The sequence below is a fragment of the Pelodiscus sinensis genome, chromosome 1 (assembly GCF_049634645.1).
Source record: "Pelodiscus sinensis isolate JC-2024 chromosome 1, ASM4963464v1, whole genome shotgun sequence".
NCBI classification, from domain to species: domain Eukaryota; kingdom Metazoa; phylum Chordata; order Testudines; family Trionychidae; genus Pelodiscus; species Pelodiscus sinensis.
The window spans coordinates 251,248,847-251,264,359 of record NC_134711.1 but is presented as its reverse complement, the minus strand read 5'-3'; the positions used below and the strand labels follow the sequence as shown (position 1 = coordinate 251,264,359).

The following is a 15,513-nucleotide window of genomic DNA, read 5'->3' as shown; positions in this document are numbered from 1 at the left end:
AACCGCGTCTAAATTGGCCACAGACGCTTTTCCGCAAAAAGTGCTTTTGCGGAAAAGCATCCTGCCAATCTAGACGTGCTTTTCCAAAAATGCTTTTAACGGAAAAGTTTTCCATTAAAAGCATTTTCGGAAAATCATGCCAGTGTAGACGTAGCCAGAGATTATAAATGAGCTGCCACTACTATTCATGAGGACCTTCATGAATATCCTAAGGATCAAAGAGAGGCCAAATGGGAGGACTCTGTACTAGTAGTGGTCCTGGCAATGTCTGTAACTCTGTATGATGGAAATATAGAAGTATGCATCTTGAAGGTCGAGGATCAAGAACCAATCTCCTTCTAGTGCTGGGTTGATAATTGGTATGTGACCAAGGTTCCCTGTAAGCTGCATGCCTGATCTGTTTTACTTGTACTTGTATAGCATGGATCCTAAACATTCCACGGATAAACTGTATAAGATGGAGTGAATGCCTTTTACTCTCCTTTCCAGTAGCAGTAAATATTGAATTAATATTTGCAAGGAGAACCTGACTATTTCTGCTTGACTCATTGATTTGTTTAGCCTCTGAAAGCTGCTGTGTGTGGATAATATTCATTTTGGTGTGTTTACTAGCTTGAGTTGTTAGAAAGGATGATAATACATGTAATCCAAAGGCGGTGTTCATTTTTCTTTTATTTGATTTCATATTAAACATCATAAGCATTGCTCCTTGTTTATTATCCCTTGTTTTAATATATTCCACACGATGGACTGTTCAAAATATATATTTATATCTAGGATTTTTGTTTGTACCAGTGCATGCACATCCACAACTACCTCCATATTGGTGTTGCTCATAAGAAATTTCTACCTGCCCAAAAGAAAATTCAATCTGTCCAAGGATGGAAAATGTTAGAGGGAACACTGAATATGATCATCTTGAATTTCTGCATTTTGACAAAACAATGGTGAGTGCTCGGAGATCCAGTATGGCTCTCCAACCTCCCCTTTTCTTCAATATCAGAAAATAGCAAGAGTATAAACCTTTGCTCCAAAGATGCATGGGTACTGACTCTGCTGCTCTTATGCTGAGAAGATGGTTCACATCTTAGTGTAGCAGACTTTCATAAGAAGGGTCCCTGAAGGACAAGGAAGGGTGTAGGCAAGGAGAAGTGGACTGCAATTTCCAACATCTGGGCAATTTCCAACATGTACATGTTGGAGTTATCTATTCCCAGGGACTGTGGAATGAGAACAGATGATTTCCAAAAAAGTGAGTGGGATTTCCCAGAATGTAGTTGTGAAGAGTATTCTGTGGACACCTAGACCAACCCTTCAAAACTGCTATTCAGATCTTGATGGTTGTGGTGATATTGGCTGTTATCGCAACTGCTTCTACTTAGGGAAACTTGATTCCTTCCTTTGAGGTTCATAAGGTTTCTGTGACTGCTACTGAAGCATATATTATGATCAATGGAGCTTAAACTGCAACTGAGGGCTGTGTTCCTTCTTATAGACCAGGATGTAAGTTCCCAGTGAGCAAAGGGTCAGCTAAGAATCCTTAATTATATGAAGGAACACATTCATCTTTTCGATAAACAGTTTTATTCCCTCAAAAACAGGTTTTCATCTGTTGCCTGAACCTCACTGAGGAAACCCAATGATTGCAGCCACAAACCCCTTCTCATGGCCACCAGGTTTGAAATCAAGCAAGGCAAGGTATCCTCTGCATCTAAAATGGCCTGTAGGGATGTGTTTGCTACCATTTGTCCCTTATTAATTTTGGTAGAGAATTGATCTTTCTGGAAATCTGGCAGCTAATCAATAAAGACATTTAATTTTGTGTAGTTTTGGTAGTCATATATGGCAAATAAGGCCTTGTAGTTATCCTCCTTGAACTGCAGAGCAGCAGATGAGTATGCTTTCCTGACAGACAGGCCTAAGCGTTTTCCATCCTGGTTGACGGGTATGGATTGAGAATGAGATTGGCAACTCCTGGAATTAACTGTGTTCACTATAATAGAGTTCAGAGGTGTGGAAACAGCAACTCTGTGCCATTTTCTGGCATATAATACTTTTTGTCCACTTGCTTACACATTGGAGCAGGGGGATGGATGCCATACAAGTCTGGCAGGGTCCACATGTGCCTTATTCACAGGCACACGGGATGTGCCACCTTGATAGAGGTAGGAACATGTAGGGTATTTACCATCTTGTGGTAGTGTTCAGGCACCTTGTGAAATTGAATTTGTAGAACTTTTGCAACCCTCTGAGCCCACTTCTGAAACAATTTGGTCATCTGCCATGCATGATAAAGGGGGCATCACCACCTCATCAGGTGAGAAGGACAATAGGTGGGCATGAGGGGTGTACATAATTTATTTGATAATATAATACAAATTCCTATCAGTGGAAATTCTAGCTATACTTTAATAAACAGATCACAACTTAAAATGTTGTGATATGATTAGCAACACAGAAGCACATTTGCAAAACTTTATATGGAGAGCTCCTCTGATATTAGTAAGAAAGTACAGGCAGTCCCCGGGTTACATGGATCCGACTTACATTGGATCCCTACTTACAAACGGGGTGAGGCAACCCCGCACTAGCTGCTTCCCCCCAGCAGACCAGGGAGACGCGAAGCTAGCGCTCCCCCCCAGCAGACTAGGGAGACGCGGAGCGGCTTTTCTCAGCAGACACCTCAGCTTGAGAATAAAGGATTGAGGGAAGTGAGGTGTGGGAGAATAAAACTGAGCTCTGGAGAAATGTTTGGCTAGAGTTTCCCCTACAATATGTACCAGTTCCGACTTACATACAAATTCAACTTAAGAACAAACCTACAGTCCCTATCTTGTACGTAACCCGGGGACTGCCTGTAATTAAATCTACATGCAAACCACAAACAATGAAAACATTAGAGAAAAGCAGGAAGAATATTTTAAAGAAAAGAAGAAATGTCATTTATCTTCAGACAGACATTAAACTCTTGCATACCTGATCTAGGTTTGATAGACTGTTTGGATCTTGACTGAGAGCTTGATATTGGCCCCGAAGTCTGTCTCCTGCAGCAATCTTTCTGAATGTCTTAAGATCCACAACATATAAGGCACTAAAAAACAAGAATTCATTAAGATTTGCATAGTTTCAGATACCTATTAGAAACAGGAAAAAAACTTGATAACCAGGAGGCAAATATTGTATTCATTAAAGGAATGTTATTTTAAAAAAACTAGCTGAAGCCCAAACACAAGAAGTTAAATCAATATTTCCTAATTAATCTACCACATGCATTTGGCGTAAATACAATTTTTACAAATTTTAAAATCAGATATTTTAGTAATCAGATTTTGGTGTTATTTAAATAATCATTTTTTCTTAGAAATAAACCTGTTTAAAAATGAAATCTGAATTTAAACAAAAATGTTAAGCCTAAAGGTATTATAATTTCTTAACATTTAAATAAGAATTAAGATGATAAATCCATAAGCATCTATCAAATACTTAGAGTTAAATGCTGTTTTTCTTTATAAAGAAAATTGGGGAGAAATCTAACTTTTGAGGTTAATCTTTAAATGTCATAGTAAATCATGGACTTTATTGGGGGCTTGATCTTGTGGGGGATTCAAGCGCTGTGTGACTGGATGCAAGAGACTAGTAAAGGAATTCCTGGCATCGAGACCCAGCCACTGATACCAGGAGACATTATCATATATTCCAGCTAGACCATCCGATGAGCCCACCTGCGTAAGCTCATTCTTTTATTTTACAGCTTCTCCATAACTAAGCTCTGATTGGAACCTGATTCTCATGATGAATATCTATGACTCAACACGTCATGGAAAATTATTCTCTGGCTCATGGAAAAATACCAATCTGAGCAGTGACTACAAGCTCTTGCTCTTCTGGATGGGTCTCAGCACTTCAGTAAATGGCTTTGCTCTGAGTCCTTGTATGTTTACAGAGAGATGCAAACAGAAATCTATTAATTTCTCAATTTGCCTCTATTTTTTCTCTAAACAAATACAATATTGCAGTTTAAAAGACATGTGGATTATACAAGCAGAAGTTTTAGATTGTTGTGAGCTGATTTGTTTTCTAAGGGATGTTTAACAAGGCAGAAGGAGCAGAGTGTGTAACCAGAAAGGTGCAACACCAGTGTCAAAACAGGACTCTTTGGGAAGAAGGGGATTTTTTTTTTTCACCAAAATGGAACCCTAGACGTGGTTCACTCATTATGAACAGGCTACTTTTCCACCTGCCAATGGAGACACTGCTGATAGATTACTGGATATGATGTAGAAGAACGAAATTAAAAGGTGTGCAAGAACATTGAAGGGAAATCCATTTATCTGAATCTTCATGAGTAGAACAATGTACACAACCAGCCAGCAGTATGTGCTTGTATGACAAGAAAATATGGAGTTGTCTATCTTGTAAAAACAACTGATACAGCAAAATATTTAAACGAAATAGCAATGAAAAAGAAACAAAAACTATAACAAATTGTGAACAAAAATTCAAATGTGTAGCTTTGTCACTGGCAGTGCTGCAAATGTGGCAAAGATAAGATGAAATCTAAAAAAAGATAATGAAGAGAATCTGAATCTTATAATATTTTGGTGCAGTACTCATTTCATGCATCTTTTAGCCTAATTACAGGCAGTCCCCGAGTTACGTGGATCCGACTTATGTCGGATCCGCACTTACGAACGGGGCTCTCTCGCCCCGGAGCTTGCAGGCAGCGGGACCGCCCAGAGTGCAGCGGTCCTGCCACCTCGACCTCCGGGGCGAGAAAAGCTGCTCCGGGTGCCCCTGGTCTGCTGGGGACCGTCTCCAGCAGACCAGGGACACCTGGAGCAAAGCCAAGGAGGCGGAGGTGTCCCGCGCCTCTGAGGCTTTGCTTTTGCAAAGCCTCAGAGGCGCGGCACCCCGCCGCCGCTTTGCTCCCGGTGCCTCTGGTCTGCTGGGGACCGTCTCCAGCAGACCAGGGACACTGGGAGCAAAGCCGCAGAAGCGGCAGAGTCCCGCGCCTCCCCGGCTTTGCCAAAGCAAAGCCTCAGAGGCGCGGGACCCCTCCGCCTCCCCGGCTTTGCTCCAGGAGTCCCTGGTCTGCTGGGGGGGGGGAGGGCGCAGCTACTGCGCCCCTCCCAGCAGACCAGGCTTTTGTTGTGGACCCTGGGGTAGAGCAGCTGGGGTGCTGCCGGGTTGGTCCTGCAGGGACCTACCTGGCAGCCCAGCTGTTCTGTCCCAGGCTCGAGATTCAGCCGCTGTTGAAACTGATCAGTGGCTGATTCCAGGAAGCTGGGGGCAGAGCAATTCTGCCTCCAGCTTCCTGTAGTCAGCCCCTGGTCAGTTTCAGCAGCAGCAGCTGAATCTGGAGCCAGTTCCAACTTACATACAAATTCAACTTAAGAACAAACCTATAGTCCCTATCTTGTACGTAACCCGGGGACTGCCTGTATTTAGGTATAACTCCAGGAAAGTTGCTGTAATTGCAGAATACTTCTGTAACAACCACATTGCTTCAGCTTCACTGAAGAGAGGAGGGGGACCTAAACTAATGCTCCTCAAATCATGCAGTGGAATTTAGTGGCTGACTGTTTTGAGCTATTAAGAGATATTCTGAGGACAATTTGTGGAAAAATATGACAAAATGGATAGAACTTTCACAGACTAAGTGGACAACAGCAGACTAAAGAGAAACACAGAAGATATGCTGAAGTAAACAGAAACCTGTTCCATAGCCACTGTCAAACTGCAAAAGATTGCTGCTATATTGCTGATGCTATTAAAATTTGGAAAGATATTTAAGAGACATCGAAGAAAGAAATATCCAACAACAAAGTTAAATTACAAGCAGTACAAAATGGATGGAACAAGCACTTACTCCACCTCATTTTTTTGGCAATATTCTCATTGGTAAGTACCACAAGAGATGACTAACCGCTGAAGAAGTCTCAGGCTATGTCTATACTACAGAGGGTTTTTTTAAGAAAAAACAGCCATTTTTCCAAAAAAAAAAACTTAACTTACGTCCACACTGCAATCACGTTCTTTTGAAAAAAAATTGAAAGAACAAAGAGGTTTTTCTGACATTGGTAAACCTCTTTCTACGAGGAAGAAGCTTTTTTCCAAAAGAGCTTCTTCGGAAAAAGGTGCGTGTGGACGGGGAAGAGGGAATTCTTTTGAAAGAAGAGGAATGAGGAAAAAGCACGAGTGCCCTGTGGCCACTCCATCCATAGTAATCACAGATTAAATGTGTGATAGTGTCCATTCAGTGTGTGTCCATTCTGCTATCTTTCGAAAAAGCAGATCGCTTTTTCGATGCACTTTGGCAGTGTGGATGTTCTCTTTGGGAAGAACTCTTAAAGAAAAGCTTCTTCCAAAAGAAGCCTGTAGTCTAGACGTAGCGTTAGAGGGGTAGCCACGTTAGTCTTCAACTTAAAAAACGTAAGCTCCCTTCACTTTTAGTGAGGGACCATTCAAATTTCTCTCAGACTGACCTGACAATCAGTTTGATTTACTGATTACAGTGAATCTCTCTTTTCAATAAATTATGGAGCTGGAGATATGTAACATGTTCTGATATTCACCATTTTCTAACATATCAAAAAATGTACAGCTAAGAATCTGAAAGTATTAAGCTAGATAATCTCTCTATATATTTTATAGTGCATGTGTCTGTCTGCAAGTCAATTTGTTCAAGATCTCCTCCTAAACAGTAAGAGATAGTGCCACCAAATTTGGTATGCAGCTTCCCCTTCTCCTAACTTAAAGCAAGGTCGGGGTTTGGTTGTGCTAGAACAACAGGAAGCCTGGGAAAAGGACTGTTTTCCATAACATGCAAAGGGAGGGATGCTGTTTTGAGGAATGTGACAAGCTGGCTACTGGGGAGCAGTAAGCTTTCAGTGGAGAGTTTATACTGCAAAGTGGCCACTGAGGGCAGCTGTACCACCAAGGGAGTGGCCAGCAGGACTGGGGCTCCACCATCTTGCCTGCCAGCATACAGAGTAAGTAGCATCCCTGCCTCAAACCCTTCATCATTTCTACACCTTGACAGGAGGTGGAAAGAAAAAAGGCACCTGGCAGGGGGAGGACTGGGGCGAGGGGAAACCAGACCCCTAGTGGGTTGCTATGTGTGTGTGTGTGGGGGAGAGAACAGGCATCTCTTCACCCCCCCAATCTTCACTCTCGCACCTGACCCCACACATTTCCAAGGCCCGGCCCTGAAGGACACTGGCAACACCATGTAAATCTGCTAGTTGCTTAAATAAATGCATTAGGGATGTTAAATATTGGTTAATTGAACAGTTGCTTACCCTCATGAATTCTTATCAGTTACTCGGCTATTCTATAATCCCTGGGAGTGGGGTTGGCAGCAAGTGCGTTCCGGCCTCACTTCGGAGGAGCTCCCCTGCCACTCCGTGCTGCTGCCTCTGTATCCAGTTTAAAAACCAGCTCCCCTCGTGCACCGAATGCTTGCCACCCCGCCGGGCAGGACGCAACAGTATGGGGTGGCAGGAAGTCCCTATCCAGGGGTGGGTGCAGTTTGAGTTCCCAGATCTGGCATGAGCTGGAACTGAGCTAGGCTGCCTGCCTGCCTACCTCCTAATGTACTTTAAATGCAGAGCTGCTGCAAGCCAGGAGTGAGCCAGGCTACTGGCCAGCCTGATAAACAATTTACTGGTAAGTGTGCGTGGGGGGGAAATGTATGTAGTCTATAGCATTAACCTATAAGCTTTTGCTTATCAGTTAATCGACTACACTATTACAACCCTAAAATGCTTACCATCTTAAGTAGAAAAAGATGTACCAAATGTAGTGCAAAGGTTCTATGTAGCTGTAAATCAGTACATTTTAATGGTTACTTTGACAAATCATAGAATACTAGGACTGGAAAGGATCTCGAGAGGTCATCGAGTCCAGTCCCCTGCCCCCATGGCAGGACCAAATACTGTCTAGACCATCTCTGATAGACATTTATCTAATCTACTCTTAAATATCTCCAGAGATGGGGATTCCACAACCTCCCTGGGCAATTTATTCCATTGTTTAACTACCCTGACACTTAGGAACTTTTAGCTAATGTCCAAACTAAACCTTCCTTGCTGCAGTTTAAGCCCATTGCTTCTTGTTCTATCCTCAGAGGCCAAGATGAAGTTTTCTCCCTCCTCCTTATGACACCCTTTTAGATACCTGAAAACGGCTATCATGTTCCCCCTCAGTCTTCTTGTTTCTAAACTAAACAAACCCAATTCTTTCAGCCTTCCTTCATAGGTCATGTTCTCTAGACTTTTAATCATTCTTATTGCTCTTCTCTGGACCCTCTCCAATTTCTCCACATATTTCTTGAAATGCGGTGCCCAGAACTGGACACAATACTCCAACTGAGGGCTAACCAGTGCAGAGTAGAGCGGAAGAATGACTTCTCGTGTCTTGCTCATAACACACCTGTTAATGCATCCCAGAATCATGTTTGCTTTTTTTGCAACAGCATCACACTGCTGACTCATTCAGGTTGTGGTCCACTATAACCCCTAGATCCCTTTCTGCCGTACTCGTTCCTAGACAGTAGCTTCCCATTCTGTATGTGTGAAACTGATAGTTCCTCCCTAAGCGGAGCACTTTACATTCATCTTTATTAAACTTCATCCTGTTTACCTCAGACCATTTCTCCAATTTGTCCAGATCATTTTGAATTATGATCCTATCCTTCAGAGAAGTCGCAACCCCTCCCAGCTTGGTATCATCTGCAAACTTAATAATCCCATTCTCTATGCCAATATCTAAATCATTGTCGAAGATATTAAACAGAAGAGGTACCAAAACAGACACCTGCTGAATTCCACTTGTTATGCCCTTCCAGCAGGATTGTGAACTGTTAATGACTTCTCTCTGAGAACGGTTATCCAGCCAGTTATGCACCCACCTTATAGTATCCCCATCTAAGTTGCATTTGCCTAGTTTATTGATAAGAATATCATGCGAGACCGTATCAAACACCTTACTAAAGTCTAGGTATACCAGATCCACCGCTTCTCCCTTATCCACAAGACTCGTTATCCTATCAAAGAAAGCGATCAGATTTGACATGATTTGTTCTTTACAAATCCATGCTGGCTGTTCCCTATCACCTTGCCACCTTCCAAGTGTTTATAGATGATTTCCTTAATTGCTCCATTATCTTCCCTGGCACTGAAGTTTAACTGGTCTGTAGTTTCCTGGGTTGTTCTTATTTCTCTTTTTATAAATGGGCACTATATTTGCCCTTTTCCAGTCTTCTGGAATCTCTCCCGTCTCCCATGATTTTCCAAAGATGATAGCTAGAGGCTCAGATACCTCCTCTATCAGCTCCTTGAGAATTCTAGGATGCATTTCATCAGGCCCTGGTGACTTGCAGGCATCTAACTTTTCTAAGTGATTTTTAACTTGTTCTTTTTTTATTTTATCTTCTAAACCTACCCCCTTCCCACTAGCATTCACTATGTTAGGCATTCCTTCAGACTTCTCGGTGAAGACCGAAACAAACAAGTCATTAAGCATCTCTGCCGTTTCCTGTTACTGTTTCTTCCTCCTCACTGACCAGTGGGCCTACCCTGTCCCTGGTCTTCCTCTTGCTTCTAATGTATTTATAAAAAGTCTTCTTGTTTCCCTTTATTCCCGTAGCTAGTTTGAGTCTTTGCCTGTCTAATCTTGCCCCTGCATTCCTGTGTTCTTTGCCTATATTCATCCTTTGTAATTTGTCCTACTTTCCATTTTTATAGGACTTCTTTTTTATTTTTAGATCATGCAAGATCTCGTGGTTAAGCCAAGGCAGTCTTTTGCCATATTTTCTATCTTTCTGACACAGCGGAATAGCTTGCTTTTGGGCCCTTAACAATGTCCCTTTGAAAAACTGCCAACTCTCCTCAGTTGTTTTTCCCCTCAGTCTTGATTCCCATGGGACCTTACCTATCAGTTTTTTGAGCTTCCCAAAATCCGCCTTCCCGAAATCCATTGTGTCTTTTTTGCTGTTCTCCCTTCTACCCTTCCTTAGAATTGTGAACTCTAGAATTTCATGATCACTTTCACCCAAGCTGCCTTCCACTTTCAAATTCTCAACCAGTTCCTCCCTATTTGTTAGGATCAAATCTAGAACAGCTTCCCCCCTAGTAGCTTTTTCAACCTTCTGAAATAAAATGTTGTCTCCAATGCAGTCCAAGAACTTATTGGATAGTCTGTGGCCCGCTGTGTTATTTTCCCAATATGTATCTGGATAGTTGAAGTCCCCCATCACCACCAAATCTTGGGCTTTGGATGATATTGTTAGTTGTTTAAAAAAAGCCTCATCCACTTCTTCCACCTGGGTAGGTGGCCTGTAGTAGAGTCCTAGCATGACATCACCCTTGTTTTTAACCCCTTTTAGCCTAACCCAGAGACTCTCAACACTTCCGTCTCCTATGTCCATTTCCACCTCACTCCAAGTGTGTTCATTTTTAATATATAAGGTAACACCTCCTCCCTTTTTTCCCTGTCTTTCCTTCCAGAGCAAGCTGTACCCTTCCATACAAACATTCCAATCGTGTGTATTATCCCACCAAGTTTCTGTGATGCCAACAATTTCATAATTGTACTTATTTATTAGCACTTCCAGTTCTTCCTGCTCCTTTCTTTAGGAAATGACAATGCTCCTTTCTTTAGGAAAAGCTGAAGTACAAATGGAAAAGTTGATTAAAATTGATTATTTAAATCAAAACTTTCACTTCAGTAATTTTAGATCATGATTTATATCAATCCATCTTGCTTGGATTTTATGCTTCATTTCCATCTCTCAGAATATCTAAGACTGTGATTATTATTGTGTGCCTTATTGAAAAAAAATTAAAACATTTATAAATTGTCCAAAAACATAAAATAATACTCTTACCTTATGTGATACTTCTTTCTTCCTAGATGTGATGCCCAATATCCTGATTTCCAAAAACGGTACCCATCCATTTCTCTGCGACTGTCACAAAAGGGAGCATATCCATAAGGAGCTCCATTTAGATCAATATCTCGAAGTTCTTTAAGATCACTTCTCACAATCTAAATCACAGAAAAACAGGAAATACTACTTTTTGTCATTTAATGTTGTTTTGCCCCGTTAAGTATATTCCAAATGCCAGCTGTACTCCCACAGATTCTAAAGTAGATACAGTATTCTGTTTGAACACATTTTTCTTGTTATTGCTTGGGGAAAATGCATTCTTTTTTTTGATTGAAATAGGATCAGCCTCTGCAGTATACTTCTGTGATCTGCTGTGGCATTATTCACCTTGTTTAATTTTCCTTCATGTCTTCAGTCACTTCTAACATGGTCTAGTGGTGAAGTGACTTAGCCACCAGATAAGTCAGGCCAAAGTTCCACAACATCTAGCCTACTCTTTCGTACAGTGCTGACTGTTCAGACTTCCTGAAGACCCTGTTCCTACCAGAACCACTGAGCACAAAGGCCTCCTACACAGGGTAGGATTTTCCCTTCATTTTTCTCCCAGGCTAGATCCTTACTGTAATCTATCTCCAGGCAATCTGCCTGAGAGTTGACTTTCTCTCAGGTCTGCCACATGAGTCTCCTCTTTTCTTGCAGCCATATCCCTTTTGGTCCAGTACCTTTCTTCTTGGAACTCTTCTTGTCCTTTAGGGAAATCACTTAACTGCTTTTGATCTGGGTCTGATAACTGACCCCAGTCACTTGATCCTGAGTCAGTGAGGATCAGGTGGAGGTGGTTTGGGGAGATGCATGGTCACAGACAAGGGTGAACCTTACCCCTCTTACAGGGCCAGCCAGCATAGAACAGGAACTTATATAGAGCTTCAGTTGATCATATTTAGGCTTAGAAGGATTTTACTGGTAAATGTCAATAAACATCAATTTTACCATACTTACTGTCAGGGCTGTTTCCCACTCCGGCACTCAGAGTGCAGAAGGTGGAGGCCTGCAAAAGACCTTAAATACCTTGCCTCTGTAGGCTCTGCTTAAAAAAAAAATCCCCAGCGTTACAGATGCACTGACTCTGGAAGATAGGCTGCCACCATCAAGTGATTTTTAAGAACCCTGAAAAACCAGGAAGGAACACTTGAATTCCTTCCCCAGGGGTATTCCAAGCTCTTCTGCCACAAGAAATCATGGAAAAAGAAACAAAAGAAAACACAGAAAACAAACTGTGCCTTAGATAGCTAACCTCTCAGGGTTGGCAGGCACACACACAGACCTATTACCTTCCAGGACACAAGAATCAAATCATCGTTTTAAAAAAAGATGATTTTATTAACAAAAAACCAAAAATATATCCTTAAATAAAGCATAATTGTTACAGAGCAATTGAGAAAAACAAATTAAAACACAGAGAACATAGTATCTCTGGGTACAGCTAAATGTAGTGAATGGGGAGGATCACATGGATTTTACATAGAGAAGCTTAACCAAACAACCACAACAAAGAAAAATACTCTGACCATGACTAAACATACATTTCTCTCTCTACTCACGATCCGTGCTGGTCCGTACTTCAAGGCCCAGTTTACTCCCATGCCCAATATTCCTTGTAGGCATGGTAACATTACTGCATGTTGGTCCCTCCAGCCCTTAACTTAGAACTCACACAAAGGAAGCAGCAGCTACCTATCTATGTAATTCAAATGTCAACAGTCTTTCCCATTGGTTTTCCTGGATTCTTGCCAACACCCCCCACTAGCTACCCAAATTTAACCCTTTAGTCCCCGCATGCTGGCCAGCACTCACACTCACAAACTGATGAAAAAATATTTTTATCAATAATAACTGAAACTTACAGATTGGAAAAATAAGAAAAATGCTATGTAAGGACTTAAGAGTTTGATTTAAAGATATTTACTTTATATATTTTGACCTGTGATATTGACAATATTTGTTTAATGGTTGTAAAACTTTAACTTTGTGACTCTTAGTGTCTATTGTCATTAAATGAATTCTGACATGCCCTCATAATTTCCTGCAACTTCAAAATTTTAAATCACTAAAAATTAACAAAATGTTTAAACCCTGTAATTTTGCACATGTGGAAATTTAAAAGGTTACAAATAGGCAAAAATGCTTTAAAATAAATATACGTAGACATCAAAATTAAAAAAAATTAAATTCTGCTTAGCCTAATCATATTTAGTAACTAAAAGAAATAATTAATAAAAAGCATCAGATTGGACTTGAAGACCAACATTTTTGGATGCACAAACTAATATATGTTAAAGAGGCATAACTTCCAAAAAGTGATGTTTACCTCCCTTCTGAAAATCAGGACTGTTAGGTATTTCAGTATGGTCACCCAAAAATTATGGTACTTATCTTTGCAAATCTGGGTCATATAATACACTTATGTTTTAGAAAGGTTCTGAAGATACTTTACAAACAGTGCCTAATTCAGCATAAAAACACTTAAAATCCCTGGATAGTTTCTGTAATGAACATGTGATAAAAACTTCAGCATAACATCCATTTGAGACAGTAAAATGGCTCTAAATCCCTGGGGTGAAGGTATTACTTCACGAGTAAGAAGGGCTGCATGCTCAATTTTGCACACCACATTATACAGCACCGTCAGTAATGCTTATTGATGACCAATCCAGTTATTGAGACCTGATGAGATCAGTATCTGAGACAGGATATCTACAGGGATGGTGAGGGTTGATATGAACTAATGGAAAACCCTACTTCTAGATAATTTTTTTTCTAAAATTGTTTCTTACCTGGTCAGCATCAACAAATATTATTTTGTTCACAGCCAATGGAAAAAGAACATCCAGAAAAAGAATTTTGTAACCCCAAATAATTCTTTGCTTTTCAGTCTGTTGATGAAGCCAGCGGGGCCACTTATACTGTACTAGTTCATACTGGAATTGATACTCTTTGGCCATGTGAGGAATAATTTCCTAGATACAGAAAAACAAAACTTTATGCAGTGCAATATGCACAAAGGGTAAGTGACTTGTGATAGCTCACACAGCAAAGCTGACATTGTTAATACCCAAACGCATAACTGCCATTTCAATAAGTTAACCTCTAGATAATGCACTCTTAATTATTTCATTACTCCATATTTCATTCCCCTTTTTTAATGTCACTGAGTGATTTTTTTTATCTTTTAGGGTTAGGACATACTGCCTACTAGGTTATGTACGAAAATGCTTTATTAGTAGTTTGATGCAAAATTAAACTAACTATAATGACAAAAACTTTTCAGTTCAGCCCTGCAGCTGACTAAAAATGAAACACTTCTGTAAAGGAACACAAGACTACTCCCTATTTTGTTGTTGGTGATGTCCTTCTTATATTGCAAATAGGAGATACAAAGTCTGTCCCTAGCTTAAGAGTCGTCCAAGCAATACAATAGATTACTAATTCTGACAGATAAGAAAGATCAAACTCCTTAGTTCCATAAGTACGTGACACAAACACTTAGAGTACGTCTACACTACACACTTATTTCGGAACAAGCTATTCCAGAAGAAATACTCCAAAATAGCTTATTGAGAAATACCAGGTCTACATTACAGGGAAGCCTCAAAATTAGTCCGAGGCAGGCTCCTCATGGCGCCCGCGGGCACAGCGCTGGGGACCACTGGTATAGATGGTACTGAGTCCTGCTGTGAGGGCAGGGGACTGGACTTGATGACCTCTCGAGGTCCATTCCAGTTCTAGTGTTCTATGATTCTATGATTTTTCTCAAGCTGTCAGAATAGAAGAAGCTTTTAAAATGTACCCATTATATCTTTGTTTCAGAATAAAAAAGTCTTATATAATGTCTGTTTTTAAAACTCTGAATTTAGTATTTCTGTAATTTAGTTATTTTTATTTGGTGATTTTTAAATGTAAAACACTCCATTCTAATTATAACAATTTGAAATTCATATTAATAAAAATAACACTGCACTGTTATTCATTTTACTACTCTGCCATTAACAATGCAAGCATAATGAAATAGGGACATTACATTTACCTTAAACATAGGAGAAAGATAATTTTTCAGAAACCAAAATTTAACTCGTGTTTTGGTATGACGCAGAACAGAAAGCATCATAATTCTGTGGAAAGAAAAATCTATAATAAACAAAATTAATATATTAATGCAATCACAATTCAACCATAACATCGAAAGGCATTTTATAGTTGTAAGCCCCATTATAAACTTGAAACACAAATTTGAAGCGAATGTGGTTCTATTTATGATTCCTGCTAATACAGTTTAATCTAGGTTTGATTTCCTTGACCATAACCAACATTCTGACATAGATTTTTCTAAATCAATTTTAGACAGCTAAGCTAAAACACACTGGCCAAACTATATTTAAACTACATGAGAAGAAGCAGTGTTTAAATAAACATAGATCTAATAACAGATTCTATTCTGAAATACATGCATATGTGAATGAAATGGGGCTTAATAATAATTAATAATAATTCTGTAATAATTCATATGCACTGTATGTTAACTTGATTACTAGGATGTTTACTGTATGATTATATTTAGTTTAATA

The 15,513-nt window shown here is 40.1% G+C and overlaps 1 protein-coding gene across 5 annotated transcripts in view; it reads right to left on the bottom strand.

Moving 5' to 3' along the window:
- Positions 1 to 15,513, bottom strand: part of UGGT2 (UDP-glucose glycoprotein glucosyltransferase 2) — a 188,636-nt gene that overhangs the window by 11,139 nt on the left and 161,984 nt on the right. For all 5 annotated transcript variants that reach the window (XM_075918804.1, XM_075918807.1, XM_075918806.1 and 2 more), the window contains 4 exons: positions 14,976 to 15,060; positions 13,726 to 13,908; positions 10,889 to 11,049; positions 2,977 to 3,091 (listed from right to left, as the gene is read on the bottom strand). In XM_075918804.1, coding sequence (XP_075774919.1) covers positions 2,977 to 3,091; positions 10,889 to 11,049; positions 13,726 to 13,908; positions 14,976 to 15,060 — 544 coding nt within the window. The remainder of the gene's footprint in view (positions 1 to 2,976; positions 3,092 to 10,888; positions 11,050 to 13,725; positions 13,909 to 14,975; positions 15,061 to 15,513) is intronic.